The following is an 18,320-nucleotide window of genomic DNA, read 5'->3' as shown; positions in this document are numbered from 1 at the left end:
GGGACAGAGAGAGGGGAACAGGGGATCTGAAGCAGGCCCCAGGTTCCGAGCTGACAGCACAGAGCCCGATATGAGGCTTGTGAGGCTTGAACTCACAAGATCGTGACCTGAGCCCAAGTCGGACGCTTAACCAAATGAGCCACCCAGACGCCCCGGGAGTGAGGAGTTTAAACGCCCAGAGGTGTTTGCCAGGATGGCTGGAAGAGGGCCGGTTTTCCGGGCAGACAGGAAAGGGCAGGGACCTGAGGGCCTCGTGTCTTTGATGAGGCGCACCTGTTCTGTAGTTGGAGCTTCAGTGGGGGGGGAGGGCCAGAGGCCCCTTCGTTGAGCACTGGAATGTTCTCCAGGCACCTCCTGCTTCTCTGAGGTCGGTCACGTCTACAGGGGAGGCAGCCGAGACTTGCAGCAGTCAGGGGAGCGGACTCCGTCCGGGTCACACAGCTCGCGAGTGGCAGGAGCTTCCGACTCGGGCCTGAGTTCTGCGTCACCGGCTATACTCCTGGGCTGAGGGATCTGGACCACGGCCTACAAGCTGCAGGAGAAATGGAACGGTCTGAAGTATAGGAACAAGGAACTTGTTGAGTAGGGTCTTTCAGAAACACCCATTAACCCCCACCCTGGGACCACAGGCCAGTGTGGCAGGAACACTGGGGGTGGGGGGTGGGTGGCAGAGGGAGGCCGCATCCGGCAGGAGGTTACTGCAGAATCCAGGTGAGCCGCAGGTGCCCAAACTGAGCCACGGAGCGGGGGGACACGCGGAAGACATGTCCACATTTGGCTTGACCGGTTTTGGTGAGCGGCTGGTGTGAGGACAGTCGAGGTGACTCCTGGTCTCTGGCCTCGGTACTGGCGGTCCCTTCTGCACGGGAGGCACAGGAGGAGGGATGGGGGTAGATGGAGGGCGTGGCCAAGAACCTGCTCCACTGTGGGATTTTGATCCCTCCCACTTCTGGCTTCTTCTCATCTTCCTGTCTGGTTCTTCCTCTCTCCCCATCTTGGCCCCAGGCCCTCGTCCTGGGCATTCGCCCTGGCGTGGCCCATCCGGTCCCGTAACCGCTCCCATGTCCCTCTGTCTAGCGCAGACCGCCATGGCCGGGTGTCCGCTGGCATCTCGTCTCGGGTGCCCCAGGGTTACGGGGTTCGGGGCCTGTGCCCCCACTCACAAAAACCTCTTCTCCCCATCCTCCAGGGGCACCGTCAGCCCCTTGGCTGCTCAAGCCAAAGTCCCAGGACTTGTCCTTCCGGTCTCTCTGCCATACTTTCCACATCGGCTTGATGGTTAGAGCAAGTCAGTTCTGCCACCGGAACGTCTTGAGTCTCCCTTCTCGCTCCCTCCCCTCTGTAATCGCTGGTTCAGCTGCCATCATCCCGCTCGGGACCTGGACGGGCACCGCGTCGCCTCTGGTGACCCCTCCCCAGCCCCTTCTGTGTGCGGCCACCGGCGGGGGGCGCCCCAAGTCTCTCTGCCCGTAATGCTTCCTTGGCACGAGCTTCTTTCACACCTGCTGCCCCTGGGCCCTCACACACACTGTTCCCACTGCCTGGAACCGTCTGCTCTCCACTGGCTCATTCTTACCCTCCGGGCACGAGATAGAATTGCTTCTGAGAGATCTCTAGCCACCCACCTCCCTTGTAGCACCTTGCTCTTTCTTTTCAATGCTCTTCTCACTGGTGGTAACTGTAAACGTACTTAACCTTTGCTTCATCTAGTCGCTGACCTATGCGTCAAGCCTGCGACAGGCCAGACTTCTGCTAGGTGTGAGGGATGCGGCGTTAACGAGAGCGTGTGGGAGGCAGAGGCACCTCTGTGACTTTGGAGTGGAGAGGAGTGACACGTGTTTGGTGACCGGTGCCGGGTAGTCAGGCAAAGCTAGTTCAAGTCGCAAGGGAGGTCACCCAGGACGAGAGCGTGCCTTGAGAAAAGCAGGTGGAGCGGTGCGTGCCTCTATTTGTAGACCGCCTTGTTCCGAAAGGGTGTCCGAGGTGAGTGGAGTTTGGGCCCCAGTGGGTGCCGTGGCACTCGGGACGAGAAAAGAAGTCAGCGGGACCGGAGTAGCCGTAGAGGTAGGTGGAGGCCCGGAGGAGGCGGTGTGCAGAGAAGCCGGGGTGGAGAGGGCCGTCAGAGGCCGCCGTGATGGCCCCCGGCAGACGGACCAAGGCCAAGGGCAGGTAGACGCTGCTTGCGGTTGGCCTGTCGTTGCCTGAGCAGCGTCGGGCAGGGGAGGCGGGTGGGCCGGAAGCCAGCCCGCTGCCCAGGGAGCGGGCGGTTGGTGGACAGCACGACGTGAGGGGTGGCCGGCGTGAACTACTCTAGAAAGAAGCGTGGCTCTGAGGAGACAGGTGGGTGGACACGACGGGGTCAGAGGAAGTTCACGGTTCCGTGGCGCGTGCCGGGCTGGGGCTGGGCACCGTTTTCCGCTGGAACAAGTGAGGAGGGACAGCTTGGAGGCACAGGAAAGAGAGGGGGTGGTGGACAGACTTTGGGGCACGGGCGGGCGTGGCTTTGACCCCAGCCTCCGAGTGTGGTGGCTCTGCTTTGAAGACATCGTAGGGCAGTGCGCACGTGGGCTGCAGGTGAATCGGGTTTTGTCCGGCCTTCACCAGCTGCGGTTGAAGGCCTGCATGGTAGGAACCTTACCTCCCGGGTCACGGTGTCCTGGCCGTAAAAGCCGCACTGGACGCGGGGCCTCGAGTGGGGTCTTGCTCACAAAGCCCCCTCCCTGAGCACCAGGTCTGGGGAGCAACCGGCAGGAGTGGAGGGCATTCCCGGGGGGCTCGGTGGGTGTTGTCCATGCTCTTAAGGCATTCCAGAAACACGTCTGACTTATTTAACAGTTGCTTTAAACGAGAGCACTTCACGTGCCGCAAGTTCTGGCAGCCACGCTGTGCGTGGAAGGGTCGGGTCCGCGTGGGTGCCGGGACCTGTCGGCTGCAGCCGCCAGAGCACACCTTCTTGGAAGTTTCACCGTCGCTGCCCTCAGCTGAGGCTCTGCTTCTTGTCCGGCTGCTTCCCGCCCAGCCTTCTCCTCCCTTTTCAAAAGCACGCTCGTGCCTGGAGGGCAGAGCTGGAGCTCGCTCTCTCCTGACCCCCCGGGTTGACGTAACCCAGCCAACCACTTCAGTGATTTTGACTGAGAAGCGGGACTCTGGTCCCCGACCCTGGGCGCCACCGTCACCGATGTGCTCGGAGCCCGGGTACATCTTCATAAGCCGCTTCCCAGTAGACACGTCACAGCATCAGCTTGTGTATCAATAATGCCAGCAGCGATCTCGCATTTCCCAAGCGATGGCGGGTGTGACAGGCAAGATGTCCCACAGACCGCGCATTCCTGACGCCAGCGCAGCGGGAGGCATCTGCTGGGATGTGGTACGGGGCTGTCCGAGCACTGAGTTCCCTGCCATGGGAGTGTGTGGCTGTTAGTTCCACGGCTTGTGCGGTGTCTAAATACGCTGACTGCCTTACCTCTCTGGCATCTCCTCATCTGTCCCCACAAAGCTTGTGCTGCTGCACTATCACTGTGTCTTCTCTCGCCCCGCGAAAGAGGTCGCCGGGCTCATTTTCCTCTTCTTTTTTTCTCTTCACCAGTGGACCGCATTGTGGGTCTGGATCAAGTTACTGGCATGACGGAGACCGCTTTTGGCTCTGCCTACAAAACCAAGAAGGGCATGTTCCGTACCGTGGGGCAGCTCTACAAGGAGTCCCTCACCAAGCTGATGGCGACGCTCCGAAACACCAACCCCAACTTCGTCCGCTGCATCATCCCGAATCACGAGAAGCGGGTGCGTGTTAAGCGGAAGATGGGCCGGGGTTCAGAATCGCCCTGGGTCAGGTTACGGAGACGGAAGGGTGAACGTCTCGTTTGCTTGATTAGGCTGGAAAACTGGATCCGCATCTGGTGCTGGACCAGCTTCGCTGCAACGGAGTCCTGGAGGGAATCCGGATCTGCCGCCAGGGCTTCCCCAACCGGATAGTTTTCCAGGAATTCAGACAGAGGTACGGCAATCCCTTTTTCCCAGGACGTATCACGGCGCATCTTGATGTGCTTTGGAACAGTGATAGCACAAAAAACGTGTCCCGGTCTCTTGTGTAGTTTCACTTTTATTTTCGTACAGGAAAGGGATAATCCACCATTACCTTTATTGTTGCCCAAGAACGTTGAGTGCCTTCTCTGTAGCGCTGACGTGCCGGCAGGTGCCATGGGTGCTCGGAAGGCTAGTTCCTGGCCGTGCGAGAGAAATAGCTGGGGCTGGGGATTGACCTTGCACTTGTACACATAGCTCTGCCCGAGACGTACACATCATTCCTTAACTGGGTTTTTTAAATATCTGAGTAAGGAGCGCCTGGGTGGCTCAGTCATTTGAGCGTCTGACATTAACTCAGGCCATGATCTCATGGTTCATGGGTTCAAGCCCTGCATCGGGCTCCATGCTGACAGCTCAGAGCCTGGAGCCTGCTTCGGAGTCTGTGTCTCCCTTTCTCTCTGCCCCTCCCCTGCTCACACTCCGTCTCTCAGAAATATTTAAAAAAATACATAGAATAAAAAAATAAACAAACGAGTAACGTATGTTCCTTTTAGGAAAACTTGAAAATACAAGAGAGGGGCGCCTGGGTGGCGCAGTCGGTTAAGGGTCCGACTTCAGCCAGGTCACGATCTCGCGGTCCGTGAGTTCGAGCCCCGCGTCGGGCTCTGGGCTGATGGCTCGGAGCCTGGAGCCTGTTTCCGATTCTGTGTCTCCCTCTCTCTCTGCCCCTCCCCCGTTCATGCTCTGTGTCTCTCTGTCCCAAAAATAAATAAACGTTGAAAAAAAAAATTAAAAAAAAAAAGAAAATACAAGAGAACTAAAAAGGTAAATAAAAATCACCCAGGAGTGACTCTTGAAAACATTTTGGGATATTTCTTTCCATCTTCTTTCGATGACTATATCTGCATAGGTGTGTTTATGTGTAAACGTATGTGTATTTTTTCCACCAGGTACGCACGTGTAGACTTACAGTCTTTTTATCGGTAATACAGAGTAGGGAATAGGATAGATTAGAAAAGGATTACAAACAACAAAAGGCAGGAGATAACAGAAGTGGATGCAGTCGAAACGAACGAAAACGTGAGAAATAGTTAAATTGTGGACTTAGGTCATTGGCTTTTTCCTTTTTCTGCTGGAAGTCAGAGTTTCGATTACGGCAGCCTTGGCCGTTCCATAACCAACAAGTCTGCAGGTCAAAGAAGGGCGCTTTCTGCTGCCGTTGCAGATGGAATCCAGCTGAGAAACTATTCTAGCCTTTATGGGTTTGGGGGAGACCTTTCTGGGGCCCCAGCTGTATGATGAACACTGGGTGGAACTTCACTTCCTGTTGATAGAAGAAAGCGCCACAACTGGCATCCAGAATACAAAGCTGATGGAGACAGCCAGGATCCGTCCTTTGGTACAAGCAACGTCTTTCTGGTAAAATTCCCTTTTATTGAGGTACATAATGTGCGTAAAGTGCACAGATCTCAAAAGTACAGCCCCGTGAACGTATGTCCCCCCCCCAGACCAGTGCTGTGTTGAACGTCACCCTGGTCCTCGCTAAGCAGAGCCCTCTGGGTGTTGCTCTTGCAGCCTTTTCTGTTGCATAATAAATGCCTACAAGTCACCCGCAGGGAGCCAGAGTCGTCTTGTGCTTTAGGCCTGAGAACACGTTGGGGGGCGGGGGGGCATGAAAAAAGACTTTTTCAAACACTATGCTTTTACTTTTCTCTGGCACAGCTGCTTCAACCTAGTGTTTGTCCTTGGAGGATTAACCTCATGTTCAGTTTGCCTCCTGTTTCAAGAAACAGAAGGTAGATGTGCAGAAAATCTCAGATTACCCCCTGGTCGTTTCTTTATTGTTACTTTGACACGATTCTTGCCTCTTAGAGAAACGGAACTCAAAGTTTCCTTTTCTTTTTTTTAGTATTTGTTTATCTTGAGAGAGAGAGTGCGAGTGGGGTGGGATGGGTGGGCAGAGAAAGAAGGAGACACAGAATCCGAAGCAGGCTCCAGGCTCTGAACTGTCAGCACAGAGCCCGACACGGGGGCTTGAACCCACGAACCGCAAGATCATGACCTGAGCGGAAGGCGGAAGCTCAACCGACCGAGCCACCCAGGCGCCCCGGAACTCACAGTCAGTAGGCAGACATGTCCACTGATGTTAACAGGAGATCTTTGGGCTGCTTTTCTTACAGATACGAGATCCTGACTCCAAATGCTATTCCCAAGGGTTTCATGGACGGCAAACAGGCTTGTGAGCGAATGGTAAGCTTCCCTCGACCTCTCTGGTTTGCAGACTATCGATACGGTGTGTCCCGTAACAAGCTGTGAATGGACTCTTCCCTCTTTCAGATCAGGGCTTTAGAATTGGACCCAAACTTGTACAGAATCGGACAGAGCAAGATATTTTTCAGAGCTGGCGTTTTGGCGCACTTAGAGGAAGAAAGAGATTTAAAAATTACCGACATCATCATCTTCTTCCAGGCCGTTTGCAGAGGTTACCTGGCCAGAAAGTAAGTGGATAATCGCGAATCCGACACTCGCGGAGCATGGGCGGGTGCCGAGCGCTGTTCTGTGCTGTAGGTGCAAGGGCACCTTGGCCTTGAGGAAACGGGCCAAGACAGAAAATAAAGGGCTTGGGGGTCTTGCTTCGGCGTGGGTTTCTCCGAGGCTCTGAGATCCGCAGGATGGGGAAGGTGCCGGCCCTGGGCAGGGGGGCTGGGAGGAGAGCAGCTTTCCAGTAGGAGCAGCACAGAAGCAGTTCTAGAAGGCGTGCCCGGAGCCTGGCAGGTGAGGGAAGCAGGGAAGGAGAAGCAGGAAGGACGCTGAGGGGTGAGCTGAAGACCCTGGGTCTTGAGGGTCACCCGGCTACCGCGACAGGACAGGCTGGGACCAGAGAGCAATCGGGAGCGCCGTGGTGGGAGACCCTGGAGTGGAAGACGGCCGTCCCCGGCCCACGGTGGTGACGGAGACAGACCGGTTGCCGGACCCGGATCCGGTTGCTTAGCACTGGAGTGGAGCCAGACGCGGTGATGGTGTTTCCTTCACCTCCTCCCGCAGGAGCCCGGGGCCTCGGAGGGGAGGGTGGGCCTGCTCCGGAGGCTTCGGTCCGCAGCCTGACGTGCCCCGTCGGCCTGGCAGCAGGGCAGCTCCGGGCGACGGGCAGTGTGCCGCCCGACGCTGTCCTGAGGGATTTCAGCCCGGTCAGGAGGAGGCGGGATCTGTGAGTCTTGGCCCACACGTGACAGAGTCTCGAGTAGAAGAGGCGGCTCGGAAAGTCCGAGACTGCGTGACGTCCTCAACGATTCACACCCAGGCAACGGTGCGCAAGGACAGAAGGCTTGGTTTTTCCGTGTCCTCGCTTGCAGCGTGTCACCGGTCCGCAAAACACCGCTGTCACCGTAGCTGCCGCAGCACAAGACGCCTGACGGAACAGGAGCGGACACGGGCGGGTGCCTTCCTCATGGCTGCCAGCAGCCTACAGCTGTCAGGAACGCGGGACGTTAACTATATACGTTGTGCAAGCACGTGCCGCTTCCTCCCTGAACTCTGAACCCTGCAAAATTATCACCGAGATCCATAATCAGAAACGAAGATCTTTTTTTTTTTTTATAATGTTTATTCAGTTTTTGAAAGAGACCGAGCACAAGTGAGGGAGCGGCAGAGAGAGAGAGAGAGAAAGAGGGAGAGAGGGAGAGAGACATAGAATCCGAAGCAAGTTCCAGGCTCCAAGCTGTCAGCACAGAGCCCGACGCGGGGCTGGAACCCACGAATCGTGAGATCATGACCTGGGCCGAAGTCAGACGCTTAACCAGCTGAGCCACCCAGGCGCCCGAGATCTCCTCTTAAAGATTAACAGCGAACACGAGCATGTGACCGCTACATAAGGCACTGAGCCTGTCATTTGCAGCTCCAAAATTGGGCCTTCGAAAGAGCCAGACTAGAATTCGGAAAGAGGCAGAGCAGCGCGTACAGGTCAGACACACAGACGTGGACAGAAGCCCGTGAGCTGGCAGCCGGAGCACCCTAGAGGCCACTGGCACCGGTGGACAAAGAGGGAGGAAACAGGGCTGTGGCACGTCGGCCTCCTGACACCGGGACACCAGATGACGTACTTCAGATGCGGGTCCCGGAGCCCCCGGCAGAGAGCGCGGTGCGCCCGGCAGACAGGTTCAGCTGAAGGCAGTGGCGGGTGGGGTGGGTGGGGGGAGCCAGCTGCCTCGTTCAGACAGAGTGGCCGGCATGTTCTTGACTCGTCTTCTCCCAGAGGCCACGGGGACATCAGGGCGACGGTCCTCAGTAAGGAGGTTGAGGGATTTCTACGGCAGCCCTGAAGGAGCCTGCGAGAATTGGAAGGCAGATGCTGTTATACGGTGCTAAAAACTGCATTTGAAACTGTTGTTTTTGTAGCAGAAACTATTAAAATTAAGGCTTGGCCGAACTGGCTCAGCTGGTAGGAATAAGAAGGAAGAAGATTTGGTAGGAGCGACACTCAGGGCAGGTGTACAGCCACAGCCGGAGGACATTTAAGCAGCGAGTTGGCGACACGGAAGTTCCGGGGTCCCGCGAGGGAACGGGACCCGCAGGGCAGCAGAAGGGGGAAGAGGAGCCGTCCGTGCTCCTGAACCGCGACCGTCTAGTCTTGAGGCCGTCCCGCGTGAAGAATCCAGTGGATACTGGTCGTTGCTGGAGTGAACGCATAATTCTAGACTTTTCTTCCTGTCTTTTCCGTTCGCTTCAAGTGCATCTCTTGCCCCGGAGAACCCTGTAGCCAGTCTTACAAAGAGTTATGGAAAGGATGCCGGAGGAACGATCACAGATCTAGGGGCGCCCGATGGTTCTTTTGTTCACCCGGCACGTATTTTGAGGGGCCCTGAGTACGTGTCTCCCTGGGTTGGATGCTGGAGCACAGGAGTAACTGGGCCGTGCTCTCTGCTCCCGAGGAGCCGAGCCTGGTTGGGAAGGGGGCTGCGTTTGTGGATGGGGTGCAGCCAGCCTGGGGCCGCGACAAGGTGAAGGAGGCCACGAGGTCACCCTGGTGACCTAGTTTTTCGTAGTGGGTGGTCCGTAGGGGCGTGCAGCAGACAAAGCCGTACAGACCTGCCTGAGGGAGAAGCTCAGAGCCCAGGAAGCCCTTCGACAGTTCAGGAGGTGATGGGGGCGGAGCCAGAGTGCTGGGCCACAGGGGGCACAGGGTAGGGCCTGGGGAGCCTGTGGGTCCCGAAAGTGTCATCGTCAGTAGAAAGACAAGTCACCTACTAGGAGGAGGGGCAGCACAGTGCCATGGGTTGGGGGTTGGGGTTTGTTTAGGCCAGAGAGGGGGGTTGGGGCTTCAGAAAGGGGGCTCCGATCCTGAAGGCGAGGGAGAAACTGAACATACTGCAAAGGATGACCAGTAAGTGGGTCTGGGATCATTGGCCACTGAAGGCAGCACAGGGGAGTGGGAAAGCCCAGACTTGGTAACGAGGAGACTGGGGCTCGAGACGCGTCTGCGTGTCCTGGAGGGACGTGGCCTGGCCGATGAACGTCTGTCTGTCTGTCTGTGAACAAGAGGCATCAGCTCGACTGTCTGCGGGTCCTTCCGACTCCGGGATGCTGCAGGGCGGAGGAAGGGCGGGCAAGATGAGGCTGGAAGGGGACGATGCCGTGTCCGTGCCAGGTTGGAAGAGGAAGTAGTTAGCGATCAGGTGCACCAGCCAGGGGAGCGTGAGAAACCCGGGGAGGAGGGGGTTTCTTCGTGCCCGGAAACGTGCGGACACGGGCACACGGCGGAGGACGAGGGACGCTCGGGGCAGCGTCTGCGAAGAAAGCGGCCGGCCGCCATCAAGACGCGTTTTCTCTGCGCACTAACCGTCCTCCCGGTTGTCCAGGGCCTTCGCCAAGAAGCAGCAGCAGCTGAGCGCCCTGAAGGTCCTGCAGCGGAACTGCGCCGCCTACCTGAAGCTCCGTCACTGGCAGTGGTGGCGCGTCTTCACCAAGGTGGGCTTCGCGGCGTGGGGGGAGGGGGAGCCTGGAAGGTCACGGGGGGGGGGGGGAGGGGAGCCTGGACGAGGCCGCGGTCCCCGCCCGGGCACAGGGTGACGTGCGATTTGATCCCGTCACAGGTGAAGCCGCTCCTTCAAGTGACCCGCCAGGAGGAGGAGCTTCAGGCCAAGGACGAGGAGCTGCTGAAGGTGAAGGAGAAGCAGACGAAGGTGGAGGGCGAGCTGGAAGAGATGGAACGCAAGCACCAGCAGGTACGCCCGGGTGCCGCTCACGGGGACCCACCTGCCGGCGGCCGCACCCGCCACAGTTGGGTTCACGTAAACCGCAGTCCGCCTCCCCTCACGCGGTTTTGCCTCGGCCCTTCTTGGACACGTAGGTGTCCCATTTGCCACCAGGCACGCGTTCCTGACACCTGCTGCCCGTGGGACTCCCACCGTGTCCCCTGCCTGGGATGGCTCCCGAGGGCCTCGAAAGTAAAGACGAGACCACGCCGGGCCACCCGAGTCCTGCGTCAGCGTCCTTCGCCGGTGGGGATGCTTCACAGACCAGGCAGGGGCTCGGGAAGCGTGTGTAGACGACCGGGTTCAGGGCCTGAGAGACTAAGGATGAAGGCCAGGGGTATCCCTTGATCCCAGACGGCCGTAGCTGGCCCCCTGAACACACTCGAATAAGATTTTCCCCCCGCCTCTGTCAGTTACCTTAATGGAAGAACAGGAGCTCCTAAAGTCGCGTGAACTTAGTGTTGTTCAGGATGACCTGAGACGACAGAAACCAGCGGAAACGTTCTCTAGCTCGCTTTGCCGTAAAGAATATTGGAAAGTTTTGCCAGCGACGTTACAGATATCTAAGCCTCCATTTCTACGGTGATGAGCACGGCCGCTGAAATCCGAGTGACCGTCTGCGGTGGGGGGAGGCGGGGGGCAGCGACCGCACTGACGCTCGGTTGTGGTTGCAGCTTCTGGAGGAGAAGAACATCCTGGCGGAGCAGCTGCAGGCGGAGACGGAGCTCTTTGCCGAAGCGGAAGAGATGAGGGCGAGGCTCGCCGCTAAGAAGCAGGAGCTGGAGGAGATCCTCCACGACCTGGAATCCAGGGTTGAAGAAGAAGAAGAAAGAAACCAAATCCTCCAGAACGAAAAGAAGAAGATGCAAGCACACATTCAGGTACGTAGGACGGTCTCCGTCCGGAACCGGGTTGGGTTTTCCGAGCGGCCCTGCCGAAGAAACAAATGGAAGCTGTGGGTTTGCGTTGTGTCCCCTGAGGGGCGACGGGAGTCCACGTTCCAGGTCCTGCCCTTCAAAGATGGCCGGCGATGGGAGCGCCCGGTGGCTCAGTCGGTTAAGCGTCCGACTCTTGGTCTCAGCTCAGGTTGTGATCTCACAGTTTGTGAGTTCGAGCCCTCCATCGGGCTCTGCACTGACAGTATGGAGCCTGCTTGGGATTCTCTCTCTGCTCCTCCCCTGCTCGCTCGCACGTTGCGCGTTCTCTCTCTCTCTCTCTCTCTCTCTCTCTCAAAACAAATAAACTTAAAAAAATTTTAAGACGTCCAGCACTAAAAGCACACACATAACAGACTGTCTTCGAGCGTCTTCCAGCGTGCAGAGTGATTCAGAGTAGGAGCATCGCAGGGCCTGGAACACTTTGTAGGGGACCCCGTTTGTCCTTTGTGTTGTCACTGATGACGGCACTGCTCGCTCCGTTCACTAGATAGGCCTCTGTTCGGGAGTTTGGTTCATAAGAAGGGCTCAGCTCCAACACAGGAGGCGGCCAGGAATCAGAATAAAACACTTAGCCCTTCCCAGGAGTTACCATGTTACGGAGACACAGGCTGTCCTCCCGCGTAGTGCAAATACACGGTTCAGACAGTGCTAACTCTGCCCACGGCCTAGGACACTCCCTTCTCTTTTTCTCCTTGTCTCCCACACCCAGCCTCCCGAATATGTTCTTGAGTGTCACGGTGTCTGTGTCTCAGCCACCATTGCTTCGTGGGTCCAGCACCAGACTTTCATCCAGGTCTCTTCTTGAATTTTCTCTCCCCTGATAGCTTACCTTGGCAAAGCTCAGACAATTCAGACGATTCTCAAAACCGCAGAAGATCTCACGTTATTTCCTTGGCAAAGACCGCGTGCAATAACTCATCTGGACACTTTCCATCCTTCAAGGCACTCGGCTTCCCGGTGCCTCCTGATAGGTTAGCAGAAGATAACGAGACCTGTAAAAAGTGCGCCCTCATTCAGCAAGTCCAGTTCTGGGACTTTATTCTAAGCGTAAATCGATGCAAGCCAGCTGGTTATGTACCAGTCAGGAGTGTTAGGCCACGGCAGTTCCGTGCAGTTACAGGTAAAAAGAGGCTTATTGTCACGGGGATCCCTAGTGCATTACTAAGAAGTGTGTGCGGGAAGATCGACGTCAAAATACGTTTCTGCGACTTAACGAGTTTATATGCGTGATTTTATGTGGGACCAGACAGAGACCTAGAGTTTCTGCCGACAACAGTGAGCTCTCCTTGGTGGTATTGTTACCCATAGTTGGGACTTTCTTTTTAAGAGCATGTGCTCGTTTGAGAAATAACGTGTATTCGTGTGGGGGAAGGGTGCCCAGAGTCCCTCCCCCCCAGTGTCCCCAGGCCTGGTTTTGTACGCTCCAGCTGTTAACACCCTCGTGTGAAATGCCTGTGTTTCTTCAGCGTGTGCAGAAAAACAGATCTGTCCTGGGGGAGCAGAGTTAGTGTTGTATTTTGCTTGTTCTGTACTTCCTATCCTCCCCTTCCCTTCTAGATTCCTTTGGGGCTTCTCGGGTGTTGGCACTGTTCTCTGAATTTATTATCTCATTTTGTGACATGTAAGTTCATTCAAACACATTCTAAAAATATTGAGGGTAATAGGTTTTATTTTCTGTTTTTTGTTTTCTTTTTTTTCCCCATTTTCCTCCATCTGAGGAAATCCTATCCAGAAGTCAGAATATCAGAGGTCCTGCAGTCCCCGCATGGCCCCTGGGAAAACTCAACCTCGTCGGTCCCTCCTCTGTTCCTTTCCGACCTGTGAGCCTTTGAGGGACTTCTGATGTGTACCTTTTTCAACCAAACAACTGGAGCTGTTTTTGGTTTGATTTTAAGATGAATTTCCTAATTACGGTATCAATAAATGCTTATTGTAGAAAACCTAGGGAACACAGCACCTCTGGTCTCCTCCCTCCCATCACCCCCATTACCGACATTTTTTCTGCTTGCCTGTATTTCTAACCAGACATACAGATATAGTTGAAATTATACTGAATGTACTGCTCTGTTCATTGCTTTTATGAATTTAGGACCGTGCGGTACAGGGATGCACCTGACCAAAACCAGACTGTGGGAAAGAAACCGTATGACAAATGACCTGTTCTGTTTCAAAAACAAATAAATGGCAAGGAAGGGAGGCAGAGATACACGGGAGCCTAGAGAACAAGGAGTCTCTAGAGGCTTTGGAGTCACAGTGTGTGAACCTTATTTGGATTCCAGTTCAAATAAACAAATGTATTTTTTTTAAGTTTATTTATTTTGAGAGAGAGGATCCCAAGCAGGGTCCATGCTGTCAGTGCAGAGTCCAACGTGGGGCTGCAACCCACGAACTGCGACATCGTGACCTGACCCGAGATCAAGAGTCAGACGCTTAACAGATCGAGCCACCCAGGCGCCCCAAAAATGTATTTTTAAGCAATTTTTATCTTTTAGAGGTACAGCCTGAAGGTTTTACAGTAACACATGAGGTTTGGGATTTGCCGCAAAATAACCCAAGAGGCGAAGGGGGACCGCGGAGGTAGAGAGGAGAGGACACTGGCCGTGAGTCCGACGCTTGTCAAAGCTGGGCTGACGGGTGCGCCCTCCCGGCTCGTTCTGCCGCTGTGTTTGAAGTTTTCCACGAGAAAATGACCGTCTCTTGCATGGGTTTCATTCCCGAGTCAACCATGATAGGTTTTGTAAACAGACCGTTCGTGGATGTGTCCGTACAGCCCTGGTCCATAACGTACATGTGTACTACATATGATGAGGCAGGGCAGGACACGGAAGTGTGTCTTACCTTAGAAAACTGCACACGCCAGAATCCCACCCCACTTGGGGATGGGCTCACACGGTGAGGCAGGCTTGAGCCGAGACCACCCCTCTCTCAAATACGAATTTTAATTCCTATGTTATTCCCCTTCACAAATACACCCTCTACTCAGCAAGAGATTTTGTGGCACGTTCACCGTCCTTTGATACTATAAATGACCTTTTTATGTACATCGCACCTGTGGCTATGTCCCGAAATGGCTGGTGTGAAAGGAATGCTGGTTTTCGGAGCTTGCTGTCCTCTGCCACATTGGCTTCCAGAAGGATAGACCCGGGCTGGGCTGCAGCCTGCAGTGGGTGCAAACGTCTGCTTCTCTTCCCTGTGCTTCACATCTGTAAAAACACCCCTGCCGTTCGGCGTTTCACCACACCTCAGCGTTTCACTTGCCTGCGCCTTCGTGGAGGGGCGCGTGGTGGCGTCCTGTGGAGAGCGGGGGGCGGCTGACTGTGTGCTCTGCTTCCCAAGGACTTGGAGGAGCAGCTGGACGAGGAGGAAGGGGCTCGCCAGAAACTCCAGCTGGAGAAGGTGACGGCAGAGGCGAAGACCAAGAAGATGGAGGAGGAGATCCTGCTTCTCGAGGACCAAAACTCCAAATTTATCAAAGTAAGAGACTGCCTCTGAGCTGATTTTGGGGGTGCCTGGCTGGCCCAGTGGGTAGAGCCTGAGATCGTGAGTTCAAGCCCCATGCTGGGCGTGGAGCCTCCTTAAAAAGTGGATTTTTGAGGGGCGCCTGGGTGGCTCAGTCGGTTGAGCGTCTGGCTTCAGCTCAGGTCATGATCTCACGGTTAGTGGGTTCAAGCCCCACGTCGAGCTCTGTGCTGACAGCTCAGAGCCTGGAGCTGCTTCGGATTCTGTGTCTCCCTCTTTCTCTGCACCTCCCCTGCTCGTGCTCTATCTCACTCTCTCTCTCTCAAAAATACATAAACATTAAAAAAATTTTTTTAAAGTGGATTTTAGAATGTGGGAAATCCATATGTTGACAGACTCGCTGAAAGGGGCTTCCTTCAAGAAATTCTCAAGAGTTCAGGTTCATTTACTTACTTTTTCTAACACTCAACTTCTATAGATTTGTAAAGGTAGAAAGTCTTTAGTTTTTTAGATCTTGGGACCAAATAGCCTCCTCATCCTTCAGATGTGTAACATGCACGTTTTGTGTGCATCGGTCCCTCCTTGATGACCAGGTCCTGCCCGCGCACGCACAGCTTTGCTCCATGCGGGCTGCGGGACTCGGCGGGGGGGGGGGGGGTGGCGCAGGGGGGGCCTACACGAGTGAACCTCCCACCTCTCGGGAGCGATCGGAGCCACGGGGGGACGTGGTGCCACAAGCCCGTTTCCTGAGTGACACCACACCCCACGCGTGGTTGTGCGTGTCTTCGCTGAAGCGGTGACTTTCTACTCAGGAAAAGAAACTCTTGGAGGATCGCATCGCGGAGTGCTCCTCTCAGCTGGCTGAAGAGGAAGAAAAGGCCAAAAATTTGGCCAAAATCAGAAATAAGCAAGAAGTGATGATCTCAGATTTAGAAGGTTAGTATTTGGGGTCAGAGAAACGTGGGACTGGGCTTGTGAGTGTTTAGATTTTACTTAAATCATGACATGTGGTAATGGAAAATGGGCGTGCCGATTACTAATCAGTTTGGATTCAATTACATGGGCGTATTTTGAGTTGTTATCTGCTGCCTAGTCTCCAAGTATTTATGATGGGGTAGCGCTAACCTAAACTTTGATTTTATGAAGTTAGATCCCACGGTGAAACGCCTTGCCCCCTTGATGGACGCAGCGGGGCTCTAAGTTTGAGTCGTAGAAGCCAGTGGACTTTGTGTTTAATCTGACAGCTGCGTGAGGGCGTATAGTGTTCACTTCACAAAGAGACTGATGGCTACTGCCACGGAAAGTGTTGGGGACAGAGAACCCGCTGAGGGGAATCGCATCGCACGGAGACGGCAGAAGCTGTGTTGGGAAATCCCAGGGTGTCTACAGAGCGGACCCTGGCTTTCTACACAAGAACCCGGGAAAGAGGGTGGAAGCTGGGGAGGCATCCACGCATCTGCCATGTCAGCGGCTCGACCCTGTGTCTGTTTCAGAGCAGCGCACGGCGCTCAACGCCCAGCTGTCACGTGTCCCCACAGCACCTGCGTGGCCGTGACCGCGCTCTCCCAGCGCACTGCTTTCGCAGTAGGGAGAAAACGAGAGGGTTTTTCAAAATCTATCTCAGGTTTTGTTGTCTCGCTGTCGCTTAGCACAGACGAGAGAGGATGGCAGCGGGAGAGATTTTCATAAACCATTTTTGCCAGCGCGTGGCTCTTCCGCTCAGGGGAGCACAGAGCACACGTGCCTGCTCTGTCTCGGCCGTGTGATCAGCCCGTGGTGCCCAGTCTCCACCTTCCCACACACTGGCTCTGCTGGAGGACAGTCCTGGGAAGGGAGGGAGCGCCGGCGTAGTTGAAGAATCGTCGCGGGACTGTGACACCTGCCCCCACTCTGTCCTCTGCCTCCGTGCCCAGGACCTGTAGTCCTGGGTCCTGCCAGGAACTCCCAGGGAAGGGGGATGGGGCTCCGGGCACACTGCCCTCGCCTCTGCTGAGCCCCTCTGCAAACCTGGGCCCAGCGATGGCTGTGGGCTCCCTTCCCACGAAGTGACAGAATCCACCCAGTTTCTTCCTGAAAATACCATCCTCCCACCGACCGCTCTCGCCTGCAGCTTGATCTCCGTGGGTTTCTGACGACTGAGCTGTAGACACGGTGGGGTCAAGGCAGTGGCCACTTTTCAGTGAAATGGCGTATTTTCAGCTCGGGTCGGTTTCTCTCTCGAATTCGTTCATGTGGCCTGTCACTTGTCGGTTAAAGAGCTTCTTGGCCCTTGCCTTTCAGAACGCTTAAAGAAGGAAGAAAAGACCCGTCAGGAGCTGGAAAAGGCCAAGAGAAAACTCGACGGAGAGACCACCGACCTGCAGGACCAGATCGCGGAGCTGCAGGCGCAGATCGACGAGCTCAAGGTCCAGCTGGCCAAGAAGGAGGAGGAGCTGCAGGGCGCGCTGGCCAGGTCCGCCCCCCGCGCGGGGCCGTTACCGCGGGCTGTGCGCTCGGCAGAGCGTCCGGGGCTGGGCGCCGACGAAAACCCCGAGACGGGGACGCGTAGTCTCCTTGCGGGTGTGGCACAGGAGGCTGAAAGAGCCGGGAGTCCACGGCTTGTGTCAGGGCAGCAAGGAGCACTCGTGAACCACCGTCGGTGTCCACGCCTAGGGATCGCTGGTCACCGAGGTCCCTGGAAACTCCCCCCAGAAGTCCTGTTACCACACCCAGCGTTTGGTCTCCGTGTGTTAGAGAGTAATTCCACAGCGTGTTTTAGAAGTTGAGGGGAAACCCCTTTTCGGAAATGATCCCCTGCCAGGGGCGCCCGGGCCGCTCATTCGGTTGAGCATCCGACTCTTGATTGCGGCTCAGGTCATGATCTCACGGTTCGTGAGTTCAAGCCCCACATCGGGCTCTGTGCTGACAGTGTGGACCCTGCTTGGGGTTCTCTGTCTCTTCCCCTCCTCTCTCACCCTCTCTCTCAGTAAATAAACATTAAGAAAAAAATGAATCCCCCTCGCTCATGGCATGATTTCCTATTGAGTTTTAAATCATTTTAGAATGGAAATCATGCCTAGTAAATATATTTGTATCTAATATTTCTTTCTAAAGAAGAATTACTTGGTTACATGGTCATGGAACTTAAACTTTACCATTTATCCTAAGCCAGTAAATCTCGTAACAGACCTCTTTTTCTGCCCTCTATCACAGTTGGTCTCATTTTGGCCAGATGTTCTGCTTTTCCTCTTAGAGGCGAGAGCTGGAATTCTGGATTCCTGTCTCTCACCCCAAGTATCCCAGCTCCTCCAGTCAGAAACTCTGCCAGCACTGAGCTAACATGCACAGCAGGTGTGAAGGCAGCAGGCCTCCTACTGACTTGCAAGAACTTCTTCGGATTTGCCGCTTCACTGTAGGCTGGACTGGACTGCCGCCCTGAGCAGTGTGCTCTTAACATTTTACTCTGGAGCGATTTTTTTTATATTCTGATCATTAAAATGAGCTTGTCTGTCCTTTTAATGGAAAACCGCAGCTCTCTGGAAAGGGGGCAGGGTTCCACTCCGGTTCTGATGCTGCCGGTTCTGATGCTGCCGGTTCTGGTTCTGGCTCTGGGGCCTTCAGGTCATCGACCCCCGTGCCTCCTCCCCCCGGCCACGGGCAGAGGGACATG

General features: G+C 55.4%; 1 protein-coding gene across 6 annotated transcripts in view; it reads left to right on the top strand.

Moving 5' to 3' along the window:
- The window catches only part of MYH10 (myosin heavy chain 10), a 132,512-nt gene that overhangs the window by 88,199 nt on the left and 25,993 nt on the right, over positions 1-18,320 (top strand). For all 6 annotated transcript variants that reach the window (XM_030295421.1, XM_030295422.1, XM_030295420.1 and 3 more), the window contains 10 exons: positions 3,587-3,780; positions 3,873-3,994; positions 6,204-6,273; positions 6,361-6,521; positions 9,879-9,987; positions 10,113-10,244; positions 10,949-11,155; positions 14,549-14,686; positions 15,484-15,607; positions 16,952-17,123. In XM_030295421.1, the coding sequence (XP_030151281.1) occupies positions 3,587-3,780; positions 3,873-3,994; positions 6,204-6,273; positions 6,361-6,521; positions 9,879-9,987; positions 10,113-10,244; positions 10,949-11,155; positions 14,549-14,686; positions 15,484-15,607; positions 16,952-17,123 (1,429 nt within the window). The remainder of the gene's footprint in view (positions 1-3,586; positions 3,781-3,872; positions 3,995-6,203; positions 6,274-6,360; positions 6,522-9,878; positions 9,988-10,112; positions 10,245-10,948; positions 11,156-14,548; positions 14,687-15,483; positions 15,608-16,951; positions 17,124-18,320) is intronic.

The sequence above is a fragment of the Lynx canadensis genome, chromosome E1, assembly GCF_007474595.2.
Source record: "Lynx canadensis isolate LIC74 chromosome E1, mLynCan4.pri.v2, whole genome shotgun sequence".
Lineage (NCBI taxonomy): Eukaryota > Metazoa > Chordata > Mammalia > Carnivora > Felidae > Lynx > Lynx canadensis.
The sequence above is the reverse complement of the archived record's forward strand: the minus strand, read 5'-3'. Positions and strand labels throughout refer to the sequence as shown.